The sequence below is a fragment of the Melospiza melodia genome, chromosome 3 (assembly GCF_035770615.1).
Source record: "Melospiza melodia melodia isolate bMelMel2 chromosome 3, bMelMel2.pri, whole genome shotgun sequence".
Taxonomy (NCBI): Eukaryota; Metazoa; Chordata; class Aves; order Passeriformes; family Passerellidae; genus Melospiza; species Melospiza melodia.
Genome location: NC_086196.1, coordinates 67,083,052 through 67,097,089, shown reverse-complemented (window position 1 = coordinate 67,097,089; position 14,038 = coordinate 67,083,052). Strand labels below are relative to the sequence as shown.

Genomic DNA, 14,038 nt, shown 5'->3' with positions numbered 1-14,038 from the left:
ACCTTGGGGTATGAGAGCTTATTATAATTTATTCTCTAATATACATTCAACCCAAAACACTAGAGTATAAGCTATCATTTAAAAAGGCTTTTTTTCTCCCCCCAGTCCTTTGTGCTGGTAGGTTGCATATTTTCTATGAGAAAGCAGAGAGGGTCTTTATAAAACATGAACACTATAATGAAGTTGCAGTTCCCATCAGATTCCTACTTCTGGGGATCACAACTCATAATATTGAAGTAGCCTTGATGCTGCAAGTCACCCCTGGTTCTCCTTATCTAAGCCCTTATTTAACAATCAGGCCAGGGTCAGACTACTCCTTTTAGAAATAAGAGTGTTCTTGAAGGCTTAAGATGATGATTAGGTGGCTGTGTCACAAATAATAATTCAAAACACTTGGACCCTTTTGAATCCTCACAGAAGTCTGGCGTCAGTATTTTAAAAGAGATGTATTTAAGAGTTGTTTTATTTAGGGAGAAAAAGGATTTACCATGTTGAGATTTCTTCACGATGATCTCAAAACTATTTGAGGAAAGGGGCAAAACTTTGCTGCCACAGACTAATGAGGTTACAGCTTGGAAACTTTTCCTGGTTTTTAGAGCACTTTGCTGAGGGAACATAGAAATGCAGTCTGGCCTTTCCCTCAGACCTGGAGCAGTACTCAGTGGCTGCAGACAAGCCTCTGTTCTTTAACCCCCAGCTGAACCATGGGTTTGAATCTCACAAGCTGAAGCAGAACTCTCATCCTGCTTCAAGTGGGTCAGCTTTTGGGAGAAGGGCAAAGTGAACACAGTTCTTCAAAACTTAAGACACTGGGGGGTGAAAGGGGGAGAAAATTGCAATGGATTATGTAGTCTCTTGTTTATTTGCAAAATCTGACGGGTGGTTTTTGTGCCTTTGGCACGTGTTCTCAGCTGCTGACACAGAGCTGGAAAAAGGGAGGCCAAGGGCCATTCTGCTATCTGTGGCTTCAGCCATGACCTCTAACTGCAAGACATGAACCCAATGTCCTAGCTGAGTTACTGAAAGCAAGCTGGGCCTGAGTGCTAAGGCTGTCATTCCTTCCATGAGAGTATTCCCACTGCCTAATGAGCTGTGGGATAACAGCTTGGTTATTTTATCCACATCTGCTTTAGCAACAAGCAGAAAGTTCTTACCTGCTAGATGAGTGTTAAAAATAATTGGTTTGAAACAAAAAAAAAAAAGTACTATCACAAAAACAGACAAAAAGAGAAAATCCCTAACACACCCCTCCAAAAAAAAACAAAACCAAATCAGAAAACTAAGAGCATGGAAATACTCTGGACAGAGTTCAGCTTCATGAAAATCTGTTTGTCAAATTTACGTGCACAATATCCTTTATTAGAAAATTCTTGTAGGCAGTCCTTGATAGGTGGTATGTAGGGAAGACAGACAACAACCTACTGTGCTGTTTTCTCTTTTTTCTTATTTTTTTTCTTTTTTGTAGTATTTAGCAGCCTACAGCACTAGATTGAGTGCCATGGAAGCATGGGCTACTGAGGAGATAATAAATTCTGCAAGAGCTGACAGTTATGTTGCCTCTACTGATAAAGTATTTTTATCTGCTATTCTTTGACTCTTGCTGTCCTTACAAAACTATTTTTCATTGACTTAAATCTCTCCCATCCCGAAATACCAACATTGACTGAAACCTGAGATCACAGTACGAGCAACTCTTGCCTATAAAGCAGTAATAAGGCTTTGATGTAACTTAAATGGAAAAAGACCAATTTTTTTTTAGCAAAGATTGAAAAAAGGCAGTTTCATTTCCTTTATCAACTATTTTTCTTATTTACTTTGAAGGTTGTTTCTGCACAGTTCTGAGACAGATGGGTCTTTACAGAGGTCAGTAAATCAATGTTCAGGGGCAGAGGAGGAATTATGAAATCAGAGGATGCATTTTGTGAAGACTTGTATGAAACTTGCAGTTCAAGGCTCTGCTATTACAAGGGTAATATAAAGGGCTGTATTGGCTTATCTCTCTTTCATCCACAGAAATGAGTGTACATAAATAGCTATGTGCAGGCACTGGAAATAGTAAGCAGCTGAATGATGACAGCAACCTGTTTCACCAAAAATTACAGTTAAACACACAGTGCGGTCTGGGAGAGGTTTTAAGAGCTCTTCCATCTCAAAAAGATGACAGCAAGGTAGCTGAATCAATTTTATTATGTGAGATCTTCAAGTTGAACCTATAAGTACACCAATATGTTTACTTCACTACCAGGTGTGCTGAAATGCTCTGAAACTTTTGAGACTTGACTCTTTCAGTGTTCATGTAGCTATCTTTATTGCATGGCAATACAGCTGGACAAAGGAAACTGGTGTAACTGATGCTATAATAATGGCGCACTCTGCTGCATACAGTGACGCTACAGTTATGGAATAAATCCACTTTAAATGCTCCAGAGAGACAAGCCCTTTGTCCTACCACCAGAGGTGGAATATTATTTACTAATGTTCCAGGATTTGGAAAAGTATAGGACAGAAATAGGTTCCCAGTATGCTATAATTATTTTTTTTTGCTTTCAGTGTTTTGGAAACTAGCAGCATCCTTCCACTAAGGAATGTGGTGCATAGCTCACAAATTATTTGTCCTGTCCTCTCTCTAACATTGTTTAAGTTGGGGGAGAGATGGAAGGAAAAGCTTAACTTTCTCCAACTGTTTATTAACTCCTGCAAGACAAGAAAAACTACAACCATATGTTAAAATATTGTATTTCTCTGTTTACATTGGTGTTTTAGAATACATAAGGCAACAGATTTTAAAACATTTTCTCCAAGAAATCCGATCGGAATAACGATCCCTATGTGATCACAGGGAACAGATTTAAGTGCAAAGTGGTCATGCAGGATATCCTTCAGTGGAGTGTTGAGAGTCCCATGAGGTGTGGTTCATTTATTTTTGTTTCTTTGGCTGTGAGGCAATGAACAGTGCTACCAGACAGTAGAAAGTCCCTCCTATTGTCAGAGCCATCGTGGTCCGATAGAGCAGCTTGTCTGGATATCCTAGCTTCAGGTGTACTGGCAGTCCATCTGATCTCTGTGGGAAGAGTTCAAGGAGAAAACAAGCAAAAAAGAAATTAACACCCATACTGAGGTCATTAAGGAATAAGCTACTTAGGTAAATTAAGAGACTTCTGAGAGGGAAGCCTCCTGACAAATGGGCTCACTACAACCAAGTGTTTTTTGTCTAGCAAGACAAATGCAAGGCAAGTTAATTTTGTTAGCCAAAGCTGTTAAGTGCAAGCAGAAAGAATGTATCTTGAAATGTTTCTCAAGAGGACCTGGATGGGAGAAGTGTCACTAACAACAGAATGTGAAAAGATATATATAAAAAATTATTCACCGAGTCAGACTGACACATTCCAAATGGAAGTGGCATGTAAGAGAGAAAAGGGAACATTATATAAAGCACATTCTTGAGGCTTAAACAAAAGCTTAACTCATTTTTTTTTAAGAAAAGTCCTACGTTTAGAAATTCCATAGCTAACAAACTGGCTTTGAAAACTTTACTGTGCTGCTCTTATACTGCACTATAAACAGCTTCAGCAACATTCAAATTATTATACACAAAAGAGTAACAATTTGCTTTGCTCTTCCACATCTGCTTTAAGGCAGACATGTGGATTCCCAGAGAGAAAGTGCTTCCAATAGTCAAATGGTACAACAACCAATTTCAGCAAAAAGACAATGTTGCTGCATTTAACCACTTTCTGTATTTATCTACTATTCAAGGCATATTATGTACTTTGTAGTATAGTACAAGTACACAGGTTATACTGTAGGTGACAGTTTCTTGACTAGACTTTACAGAATTCAGGTATTGTAGGATGGCAAAAGTAGTTATTAGCTATGTTAAATAAGGACAGAAATGTCCCACTCTCCAGTGTTGTCATTACCTGAAAAACTTTCTGTAGGTCTGGCACTTTGTTTCTACCCAAGAAAGAATCAGCTGGTGATAAACCTGGAGCAGGTTTACTTGTCCCAAAAATCAGATGTGGGTAATCAGTGGGAGCTAATGGTTTGAGTCCCTGCATAAATAGAGATTAAAATATCAAGGTGTATCACTTGTAAATATACCAATTGTTATATTAGGCAGGCACACTGCCAGACATTAAAAGGATACATTACAAAGAGTATTTATCTGGTATGAAGACTTGTGACAAATACATTGGTGGTCCACTGATATCTTGGTGACAACTTGGGGTCAGAGCTTAGCAAGGAAAATAGCAGCCTCCTTTCCTATCTCCTCGTGGCATGAATTTATAGCTGTTATTTTTCTGTGCTGGTACTTGGTCCAAATTACCGCTTCTGTTTTACACAGAGACTATCTAGGACTCTCTCTGAGAAGTAGTATTAGGATCAAGGATCCCTGATGCTAAGGTCCGAGTGAGGAGGAATAAGTTCTACCTCCTGAATGCTGCAAGCAGTAGCCATAAATAACTAAGCCTTAAATAATTTGGATGAATAGTTTGGGGATTTAAAAAAAAAAGTATGAGGATCATTTGGGTCACACAGAAGTGTAAATGGTGCTCAAGGCCCTTCAGAGACCCTGATATAGCAGATATTTTGTGCAGGTGTAACTACATCCTATAGTTCAGATGTTGCTGCAACTTCCCACACCCCAATGTACGCCCCATGAGAAGCACAGCTCAACTTCCTTTCGGTTCACAAGGTTGTACTCTACTCTGTACTCTACTTTGCCATACCTAGAAACGACATAATTCAGTTCTGTGACAAAGGACACAAAGTCACAGCCAACATGAGGTGGCTTCCTTGTTTTTATTACTGTAGTTAAACTTAAATTACATCTGGACGTGCAGCAGTGATGTTTCACATTGTGTCTCTCAAAACAGCTGAATTTTTTTTTTCCTAACTTGCCACAGAAATTAAAAGCATGGTACAGTCAGTTCAATGCAACAGTTTTTTATTACAAACAGAAGCAGCCACAGGTCAAGACTGCACTGAAATTCTGGTTTCTGTTCAAAGGACTAGTTGATGCATTTTATATTGAAGAGAACTGTGTGACAATAACTGGAGCTGGAAGCAGACTGGCACTCTCTCTTTTGTGCCAGCCATAGACCAGATGTATTTTGCTTATGCAAATTCTCTGCTGCAACAGGAATCTTCAGCAGAAAAACCAGGTTTCTCAGCCTCCCAAAATAGCCTCTGGAATGGTCATCAGAGCTATACCCTGAAGATGCAGGTTCAGCTTCCCACTCTTGTAATGCCTGACTGAATGTTAGAATCCACTTGTGACCCTTCTGGTTATGTTTGAAAGGCAGCAGCAAAACTGAATTTCTTTCTTCCTACTGAGCAGGCTCGCACAGAAGGCAAGCACTAAATCATTTAAGACCAGTGACCACTTCTGGCCACACTGCAATGAAGCAAGCATCTAGGAAACTATTGTTAGCCAGGTGAAGTTACTAATTATATATTCAAGGCTTTGTACCAGCTACATCAGAGGCCTTGAAGAAAGCAATAAGCAATTTTGGACAAGTATTTTTGTCTATAGGAACTTTAAGTACTTAATTAGATTTGTCTTTAAAAAGTTGGTGATTTGACAGAAATAACTATAGAACAGATGTTTATACTAAATGTGCAGGTGACTTCTTCTCCAAACCTTTTCCTGCCTTCTTGCTTGTTAGTATCACAGCAAATGTGAAAATGCACATCTTTTCTGTGCCCTAAAGTTTCCAGTTCTGAATCTCCCTTTTGCCTTCCTGAAAGCCCAATGTTTTCAGGAGCAGTGCCCTCTAATAACTTCAGTAGTTAGTAAATCAGCAACTGTAGGTTATTGCATACTCTTTCAGCCTTTGGAAATACATTCCTGTTAAGATGCTTTTAAGAGCCCCTTCTGCAGACCCCACTCAAGAGACAAACTTCATTGTGAAAGCAAATGGAACCAGTTCAGAAAACTCACATAATCACCCATGTACTGGTGTAAATTACTTCCAAAGCAGCATGGTGCCACTTCAGGACATCACACAGCAATTTAAATAAAAAACACTGATGTTGTTCACTGGCTTCAGGAAAGAGTACAACCAAACACATGCTGCAGAAGGGAGACAGGTCAGTTTGCTTAACCCAAACACTGCATTAATTAAGGTTCCTCACCAATGAAAAATTTCACTTGAATTCCAAGTGAATTGAGTCTTAGCCAACCCCAAACAAGCCCAATTAAATTAGTGCAAACGGGGGGCTGTTCCACCTTGTTACTTGCCTGTGGTTATTGAGAGAAAGTGGCAAGTGCTTTATCTCACATCCAGTTTACTAAGCTTAGCATGGCTGAGGAGAAATCCACAGTGTAATGTAAAGGCTGAATTTCACTGCAGAAATTTTTTAAGAACTGACACATCTTAAATGACCCTTGGTCACTGTATTTAACATTACTAAAGCCATGGGTTTATTTAATGACTGGTATCAGAGTCTCACTACACTCAGAATAGTATTGAGGAATTAATGCCTCTACACATCTGACCTATGCTTCATTTAAAAAAAAAAGTTAATCATTAATAATTCCTCTTCTGATATTAAGGCGTTAAGCTTTTATTTTTAATCGCTATAACATGATTTTTTTCCAAGTCTTGGACAAAGTACAGCAGATGTAGTTATGCAGAAGAGTCAACATCAGCTGATTTCATCAGCATGCTACAGCAATGACTTTTTCAAAGTCCTGAAAGTTCTCAATGAAAGGTCAGGACACGTAGCTAATCCAAGAGAGCAAACAAGAGTTCTCTGCCTACCCTTCTGCAGAGTGTGTTTATTTTCCTGTCAGAGGTCTGAGGATCTTAGGACCCAAGGTATCTGTTGGTTGGCCATCAGGCTCAAAGTTAAAACAAATTTACACCTTGCTAGTATGAATCTGCAAGTTAGATTTACATTTTCCTGACAGTAAAAAACAGTTAAGGACTTGGAGCATAATTTAATGGAGATAGCACCACTCCTAAATTTTTAAATGTAAGGGGAGTTGCTCAAACAGATCCAAGAATGAGCAAGGAGAGGAAACTGAGGTAAGGACCAAAGGGGAATGGGGAAGTTACTCTGAGAATTAAGGTTGCAGAACATGCATTAAAACAATTTCTGTGAACCTACTGAACCTAGACACTTCTAAACTAAGTAGCAGGTCCTTCACAGGAGAATACACCTCACTGCCTTAAGTTAAATATATTTGTTATGACTAACACAAGGCTCTTAGGTAAAACCACTTGAGTCTTTGTACTGGGACGACAATCCAAGGACAGTGATTTTGTGTACCTATTAAGTATTATCTAGGGCATAAAAGGTTACATATTATAGATTCTAAGCAATTCATATCGGCTAAAATCAAAATATCTGTGGCTCATGAAGGCTTTAAATAGCTACAAGCAAAATAAGTTGCATGAAGTGAAAATACTGTAGTACAAGTAAATTCCTGCTAGTAAATTTATTTTGTGTTCAATAGAAGAACTAGGGAAAAGGTCGTGTACTTGTCCTCATCTGACACCTTGTGAAACTGGTTCCAGTGACTGTACTTTAAACATAAGCTAACTCTTTAATATTTTTATTGAATTTGTAATGGTTATGGCAGTCATTATCCTCCTAAATATGAAGAGTAGTTTTCACCCCTCAACTAGCTAAGGAAGTTCCCATTTATTCAAACAAGATAAATTGTTCAGACTACTTTATACAACTTTGTTAAATGCAAAATTAAGTCTTCTACGCATGCTAAGTTTGAGATGGAAAGAACAATATGGATTTCAAACTTGAGAGGTTGTTTTTTGTTAGTTGTTAGTTAACTGTTGTTAGTTAGCTGTTTTGTTAAGCTGTTAGTTATGTTATTGTCAGCAAAATGATTTCTGAAATCCACTTAGACAGATATTTTGCAAGCCCACAGTAAGCTTAAAGCTGCAGCAAAACAGTGTTCTGTTGGGAAGCACCAGAATGTAACTGCACAGAACAAAGACAATTAGTATACTGCATATTTTACCAAGGAGAATTTGAATGGCAGAATGTCTTCACTTTTCAAGAAACATCAAAATAAACAGAAGCATAAAGAGCAAACCACTTTACATGCTGAACTATAGTTTTAATAAACGGAGCAATGAAATCAATAGGAAAAAATATCTTACTTTGTTTTGAATTTAACACCTTACCACTCATGGGATTACCCTTATATTTCAATTGCTCTTTATTGAAAACATTTTTAGCAGATTGATGTATCTAAGTGTGTGACCTGGGAATTCAGTCAAGCTTAGGGAAAAAAAAAAAGGAAATTCTACCAAAAATCTGGTCTTATAACATTATAAAAAGGGACTGAAAGTAACTTTTAAAAATGTAGGAGGTTCTTTACTGTTTAGGCTTGAAGTCCTTCCCCATTCCTCCCCCAAGCCTTTGCTCTCCACTATGTAAATGAAGTAGCAATGTTTATTCTCCAAACATAACTTTGTCTAGAGAGGTAAGAAGTGCCCCAATCACTGCAGCAGTGCTGGATGTATTGCTACTGTGTAAGTGCTGTACATACTCGAATATTATTTATTCTGGTGTCTTCCCTTTTTTGCACCCCTGACCCTCAACAGCTATCCAGGAAGCCTTCCAAAGTGATGGTGAGAGACAAGGACAAAAAACCTTCTTGGGACAGAAACTCTGTTACCTCGATGTTTATTTAAGATCCTAAGTTAATTCAGGATGGAAGGGCCCTCTACTGCTCTTTGGTCCAGAGCAAGGTGACAGCAGGCGGCTGTGGATTTTGTCTGGCCTGGCCCTGAAAGCCTGTGAGGACAGAGGGCACAGCCTCCCTCCCCAGGCAGCTGCTCCACTGCCTGACTCTTCCCACCATGATAATGTCTTTCCTTCTGTCCAGCCTGAACCCCTCTCCTTGCAGTTTATGCCTGGTGTCTTTGCCTTCCTACCACGGACCCCTGTGCAGAGCCTGGCTCCATCCTGCTAACCTCGGCTGGCTGCTGACCTCGGCTGAACTCACTCCAGTTGTCATTTCCAGAGCTGGACACAGCACCTGGATGTGATCCAGTAAGTGTTGAGCTGGGACAGTGATGCTTTCCTCCATCAGCAGCTCACAGGGTGATACAGCCGGGACGCTGCTGGCTTCTGCCTGGCAGCCCCTCCACAGCTCCACCACAAAGCGCCTCAGCTGCCACCCCACAACCACGCAAGGGCTCTATCTAACCCCAAACCGTAACCCTAAACCCTAACCCATAAAATGAAAAGAAAAAAGGTGACAGAGTCGCTGTCCCCGGAGGTGTTTCAGGAAAGACTCGGTGCCGTGGTCCAGCTGACACGGAGGCGCTCGGTCACAGACTGGACTCTACGATCCCGGAGGCCTTTCCAACCTAACTGATTCCATGCTCCGCTGATTTTAAAACCCCGCCAGGCACCGCTCAGCTCTGGAACAGTCCTCTGTGCTGAAAGCGCGTTAATTCCTTGCCACAGCCCCCAGTAACATCCCAAAGCCGACTGCAGGTAGAGCGCGCTCCGGTCTCGCCCAAGGTCACGCGCGGGGCCGGGTACGTTCGGTGCCCGCGGGGCGGCCGAGCCCAGCCCGGCTCACCCAAGGCCCGCGGTGCCGCAGCCCCGGCCGGGTGCGGGTGTTACCTGTGGGGTGTAGGCGGCGGACGACGTGGCCCCGGTGAGGCGCTGCGTGAAGCCGCTGAACTTGTAGTACATGGCGGGCCGGGGCGGGCACCGGCTGCGACGGCTCGGCCGAAAGGCCCCGCCCCGCGCCGGCTTTTCTGCGCCGCCGTAACGCCCAAGGGCCCCGCCGGCTCGCAGGGACGCCTGCGCGGGAGGGCGCGGAAAGAATGAGACTGAAAAACAGAAAAGTTCGAAAAAATACAGTGGCCTGCGCCGAAGCAGTGCGAACTCGCCTCTCCCGAGCGCGCCCGCCGCTCCCGGAAAAACGAGGCCGGCGGCAATTTCCAGTCAGGCAGGGCAGCCGAGCCCCCGGAGCGGCGGGGCGGCAACGGCAGGGACGGGGCGGGAGGGGGGCAGGATACGAGCCCGGGGCGGGCGGGGCGTGCTTGGCTCCAGCCAATCGGCGCAGGCGGGAGGCGAGGCTCCGCCCACACCGGGTGCCGGGGCGGAGCGCGCGGGCTGTGCCTCCCACAGGGCCCCGCCCGGCCCGGCCCGTCCGCGCCGCCCGCGGCGTGAGGGCAGCGCCGAGTCGGGAGCGCCGCTCTGCTGGGTCTTACCCAGCGGGGACCCGCTGCGCCGCAAGGGTGTCGTCACAGAGTCACTTAGGTTGGGAAAGACCTCCGGGAGCATCGCGTCCCAGCTATGAGCGACCGCCCCCGTGTAACTAGACCGGGCACTGAGTGCACGTCTGGGCTTTCCTTAAACACCTCCCGGGTCGGTGACTCCATCACCCCCCCGGGCACGCCATTTCAGTGCCCAATCGCTCTTTATGTGAAGGAATTCCTACCTAAACCTCCCCAGGGGCTGTTTGAGGTCATTTCCTCTCATCCTGCCGCTGGTCCCCTGGGAGAGGCGGCCGACCCCCACATGGCCACAGCCCCGTTCGGGAATGGCAGTGACAAGGTGGTGTGCGGGAGCCTCCCTTCTCCCTAAACACCCCCAGCTCCCGCAGCTGTTCTCACAGGGCTTGTGCTCCAGACCCTTCCCCAGCTCCACTGCCCTTCTCTGGACACACTCCAGCCCCTCCATGTCGTTCCTGTATTGAGGGACCCAGCGCTGGACACAGGACTCGATATGTGGCCTCACCAGTGCAGGGGACAAATCACTTCCCTGGTCCTGCTGGTCACACTATTGCTGATACAGGCACACGGAATATTTATTTCAGAGGTGTGCAAGCCTGGGTCCTCAGTGGTGTTCCAGAAATCCAGTGCAGCAACTACCAAAACTTTTTACTTTGTATGTATTTTAGCAAACAGAGGCGTGAATAGTAATTGGCTAGAAGTTGCCTAGTTCTTTTATTACTTAGTATACTCTCTTCTATTTGTCAATAATTTTCTTGTTTTTTCTTGTTTCCCATACTAATTAGTCCACAGGCTCAGTCTTCCTCTTCTCTTGGGTCTGTGGGTTTATTGATGGTCTGAGTCGGTGGTTGCCACCTCCCTCTCCCCAGAATGCCTTTTACCCAGTCAGAGCTGATTCAGCACAGTTGCTGAGTTGGCTTCCTTATCTTGGGCGTTCCATCAGATGTCTTTGTGGTCTGTAAATTCTGCATTCTTTGTGTCCGCTATCATTGGTACATCCTTCTTCCTACATCCTAAAACTTTGTTAACCTTCCCCTAGGTCTGAGATCACTGAGTCATGTCAAGCCCTAAATCTTAATAAGGTTTAATAAGGCAATTCTACCAACAAGAAATTTGTCTTTCTGAGCCCAGGACACCTCTGAGAGTTTGCTTGTAAGCTGCTATCTGTTTCACAGATTAACTCTCCTTTCTTTTTGATTAGGCTGCAATGTATACAAAGATCAAACAACATCCTTTCTTAAGAAAATTTATACATATTTCACATTTTGCAACAGATCCAACAGTGGTTTTGTTTTCTGGAGCTAAATCTCTGTGTCTCCGCTCTAACAAGCAATTCACGTCTCTTATCAAGGGATTCCCTTCTCTCCTGCCATCTTCCAAAAACATCTGAAATATTTAAAGTTGTAAAATAAAGTAAAATAGGGCTCTTGCTAAACAAAGTCAGCATCCTAAACCGGGGGACTGGGACACAGTGCTGCTTCTGTCTGTGAATGTAGTGTTCCTGGGAAGCCAGCAGCCCCTCATCTGCCGTGGGCCATGGCACAGACTTGCCCTGCACAGAGCTCTTGGGCTGTGGTATTCCTCCATCCCTCCATGCCTGCTCTGGATCCCAGGCAGGTGCCAGCTGGCGTGCTGTCAGTGACCCAGAGCATCCTGCTGTGACAAGCCTAGCAGCATGAATTCATGGCTGGAGTTCATGCTGTGGGCTGGCTGAGATTAAACATATTGAGGCCTGGCTGAAAAGGATCATTTGTTGGTAATATTTAATCATTAGTGACTTCCATCAGTTAGATCATTGCTCACTGAGAGTCCCACATGCAGTTTTGAAGATATGTGTGCTATAAAAATATCTGTGGTCATGCACTGAGTGAAAACTATTAAAATGTGCTTTGCTTATAAACTGGGGGAAGATCTATTCATAGGAGATATTTTAGAAAGTAAAATACCCATATAAAATGTGTGAGATGATTTCTTTACCCACCCGTGTAACGCCTTCTACTTAGATTTTAGAATTTGAGTTTGGTGGTGGCAAAAGGGAGCCTTGAGTTTCCTTAGATTTATTCTATATCAACCTATACAGGATTACCACTGCTCAGTACAGGGGAAGCCCTTGGGAGCCTTGCACATCCATTCACTTGTGAGAGCAGGGCTATGACCCAGAACCCTGGGTCTCTGTTGCACCAGTTCTTGCCTGTGCCTGTTGCCCTGAAGGCAGGTTTTCTTCTTGGGGAAATTTCAAGCCTACAAACTCTGTCTGTGCTGTTCTCCTATGGAGAGAACCAGCTGGGTGCTCCATGTGTAGTACCCTGTGTCAGGAACATTAACTGGAGAGGATATGTTATTTGCTCAGTAAGTAGGAAATTTATGGAAATATTTTGTAAATGTTACAGGAAGAATTGTGAAATCCCTGTAGCTTTCAAGACTAGGCAGTATTAAAGAACTGGAAGATGCGCTGCATAATTTATGGTTGAAAAGAATTTGCTGCTCAGGATTCTGTTTATTCCTGAGAGAAATAAACTAAAAATGGTTTGATGACAGGTTTGTCTGTAATGGAGCAGACAACCCTGGAGGTGTGGGACACATATTCTTTTAGTAGAATGATATGAACCATAGGTGGGTTTGTGTGGTAACAGTCCTGACCTTTTGAAATCCATGGGATCTAGCTCTTATTATAATGATCCTGGGTATATTTGTCTGCAGGTTCCTCCAGTTCAGTTCTACCAGCATTTGCCGGAAGAAATAGTGTGCCAACCTAAAGTTGTGTTGTATTTTGCTGTTCTGCCTTTTGTTCCAGTAGGAATGCATGCTGCAGTTCCACCTGAGGTTTTGGGGTGGGTCATGCCTTGAGATAACACCATTGTGTACCTGGTTCTTGCTTCATTGTTGCTCTTGAATAAAATTCTTGAAAAGTCATTCAGTATTGACTGAAAGCCAGAGAAAGAAAAGGTTTGTGCCCTGGAACTCCAAGGAAGCTGTGGAAAAGGTACAGATTTATCCTCTTTTTCAGTTAATCAATTTAAGTCTTGATGCTTAAAGGTAAGCTGTGAAACTTTGCTGCCGCAAGCTGTTGGCAAAAAACCTAGGTGTGATCTCTCTCTTGTTTTAGCTCACAAAATTGAAGATGGGGAATTGTTTACCTTGCAAGAGAGAGGCATGGGAAGATGACATGAATAAAATTACAGTTACAAATTGAAGTTCTGCTGTTGTTTGTGTACCACAGGAGCATGAGAACATTCCATGACAAAAAAAAAAAAAAAAAAAGCATAAAGTCTTTCCTTTAAAGGAAGAAACTTGGTTTTGTCTTAGACTTGTGGTTCATCACTTGCTTTAGTCTCTCGACTTTTGCCAAGACTGCTTTGCTTATCAGGCCTGCTGACATAGTGGATAATCAGACTGTAAAACTTGCTGCCATAGGAAGTTACTGGGGCAAAATGAGGTCATTCACCCTAGAAGTCTTCAAAGAAAGATTAGGCATTTTGGAAGATCATAAAACTTTGTACAGTTAGCATAAACAAAATATCCTGGAAGGAAAAGAGTTTCTGCTTTGGACTTTAACCTGAGGTCTCACTTTTAGACACTGAGCCAAACAATTCATGGGGGCTGTCAGTTGGACATCTGGTCTGTTAGGGATCCCTGTGATATTGGCAGCAGCTAAGGAAAACAGGATCTGGCAGTTTATTCCATTTTTTCCCAGATTTTTATGATCACCATTTTCATATGTGCAAGTTTCTTTATCATGGCTTGTTCCTGGAATAGCACTAAGATTCTGTTTCAAGATGAGTAGATCTCTGGGAGGGAATGAAGGA

General features: G+C 42.9%; 1 protein-coding gene across 1 annotated transcript; it reads right to left on the bottom strand.

The window, feature by feature from the left end:
- Positions 1-2,666: 2,666 nt before the first annotated feature.
- Positions 2,667-9,751, bottom strand: LOC134415999 (cytochrome c oxidase subunit 7A-related protein, mitochondrial). Its single transcript, XM_063152097.1, has 3 exons — positions 9,613-9,751; positions 3,921-4,052; positions 2,667-3,061 (listed from the first exon to the last, which is right to left on the bottom strand). Exons 1-3 carry the CDS (start codon positions 9,682-9,684, stop codon positions 2,918-2,920), a joined length of 348 nt encoding a protein of 115 aa, XP_063008167.1. The 5' UTR covers positions 9,685-9,751; the 3' UTR covers positions 2,667-2,917.
- Between the last annotated feature and the right edge of the window lie 4,287 nt (positions 9,752-14,038).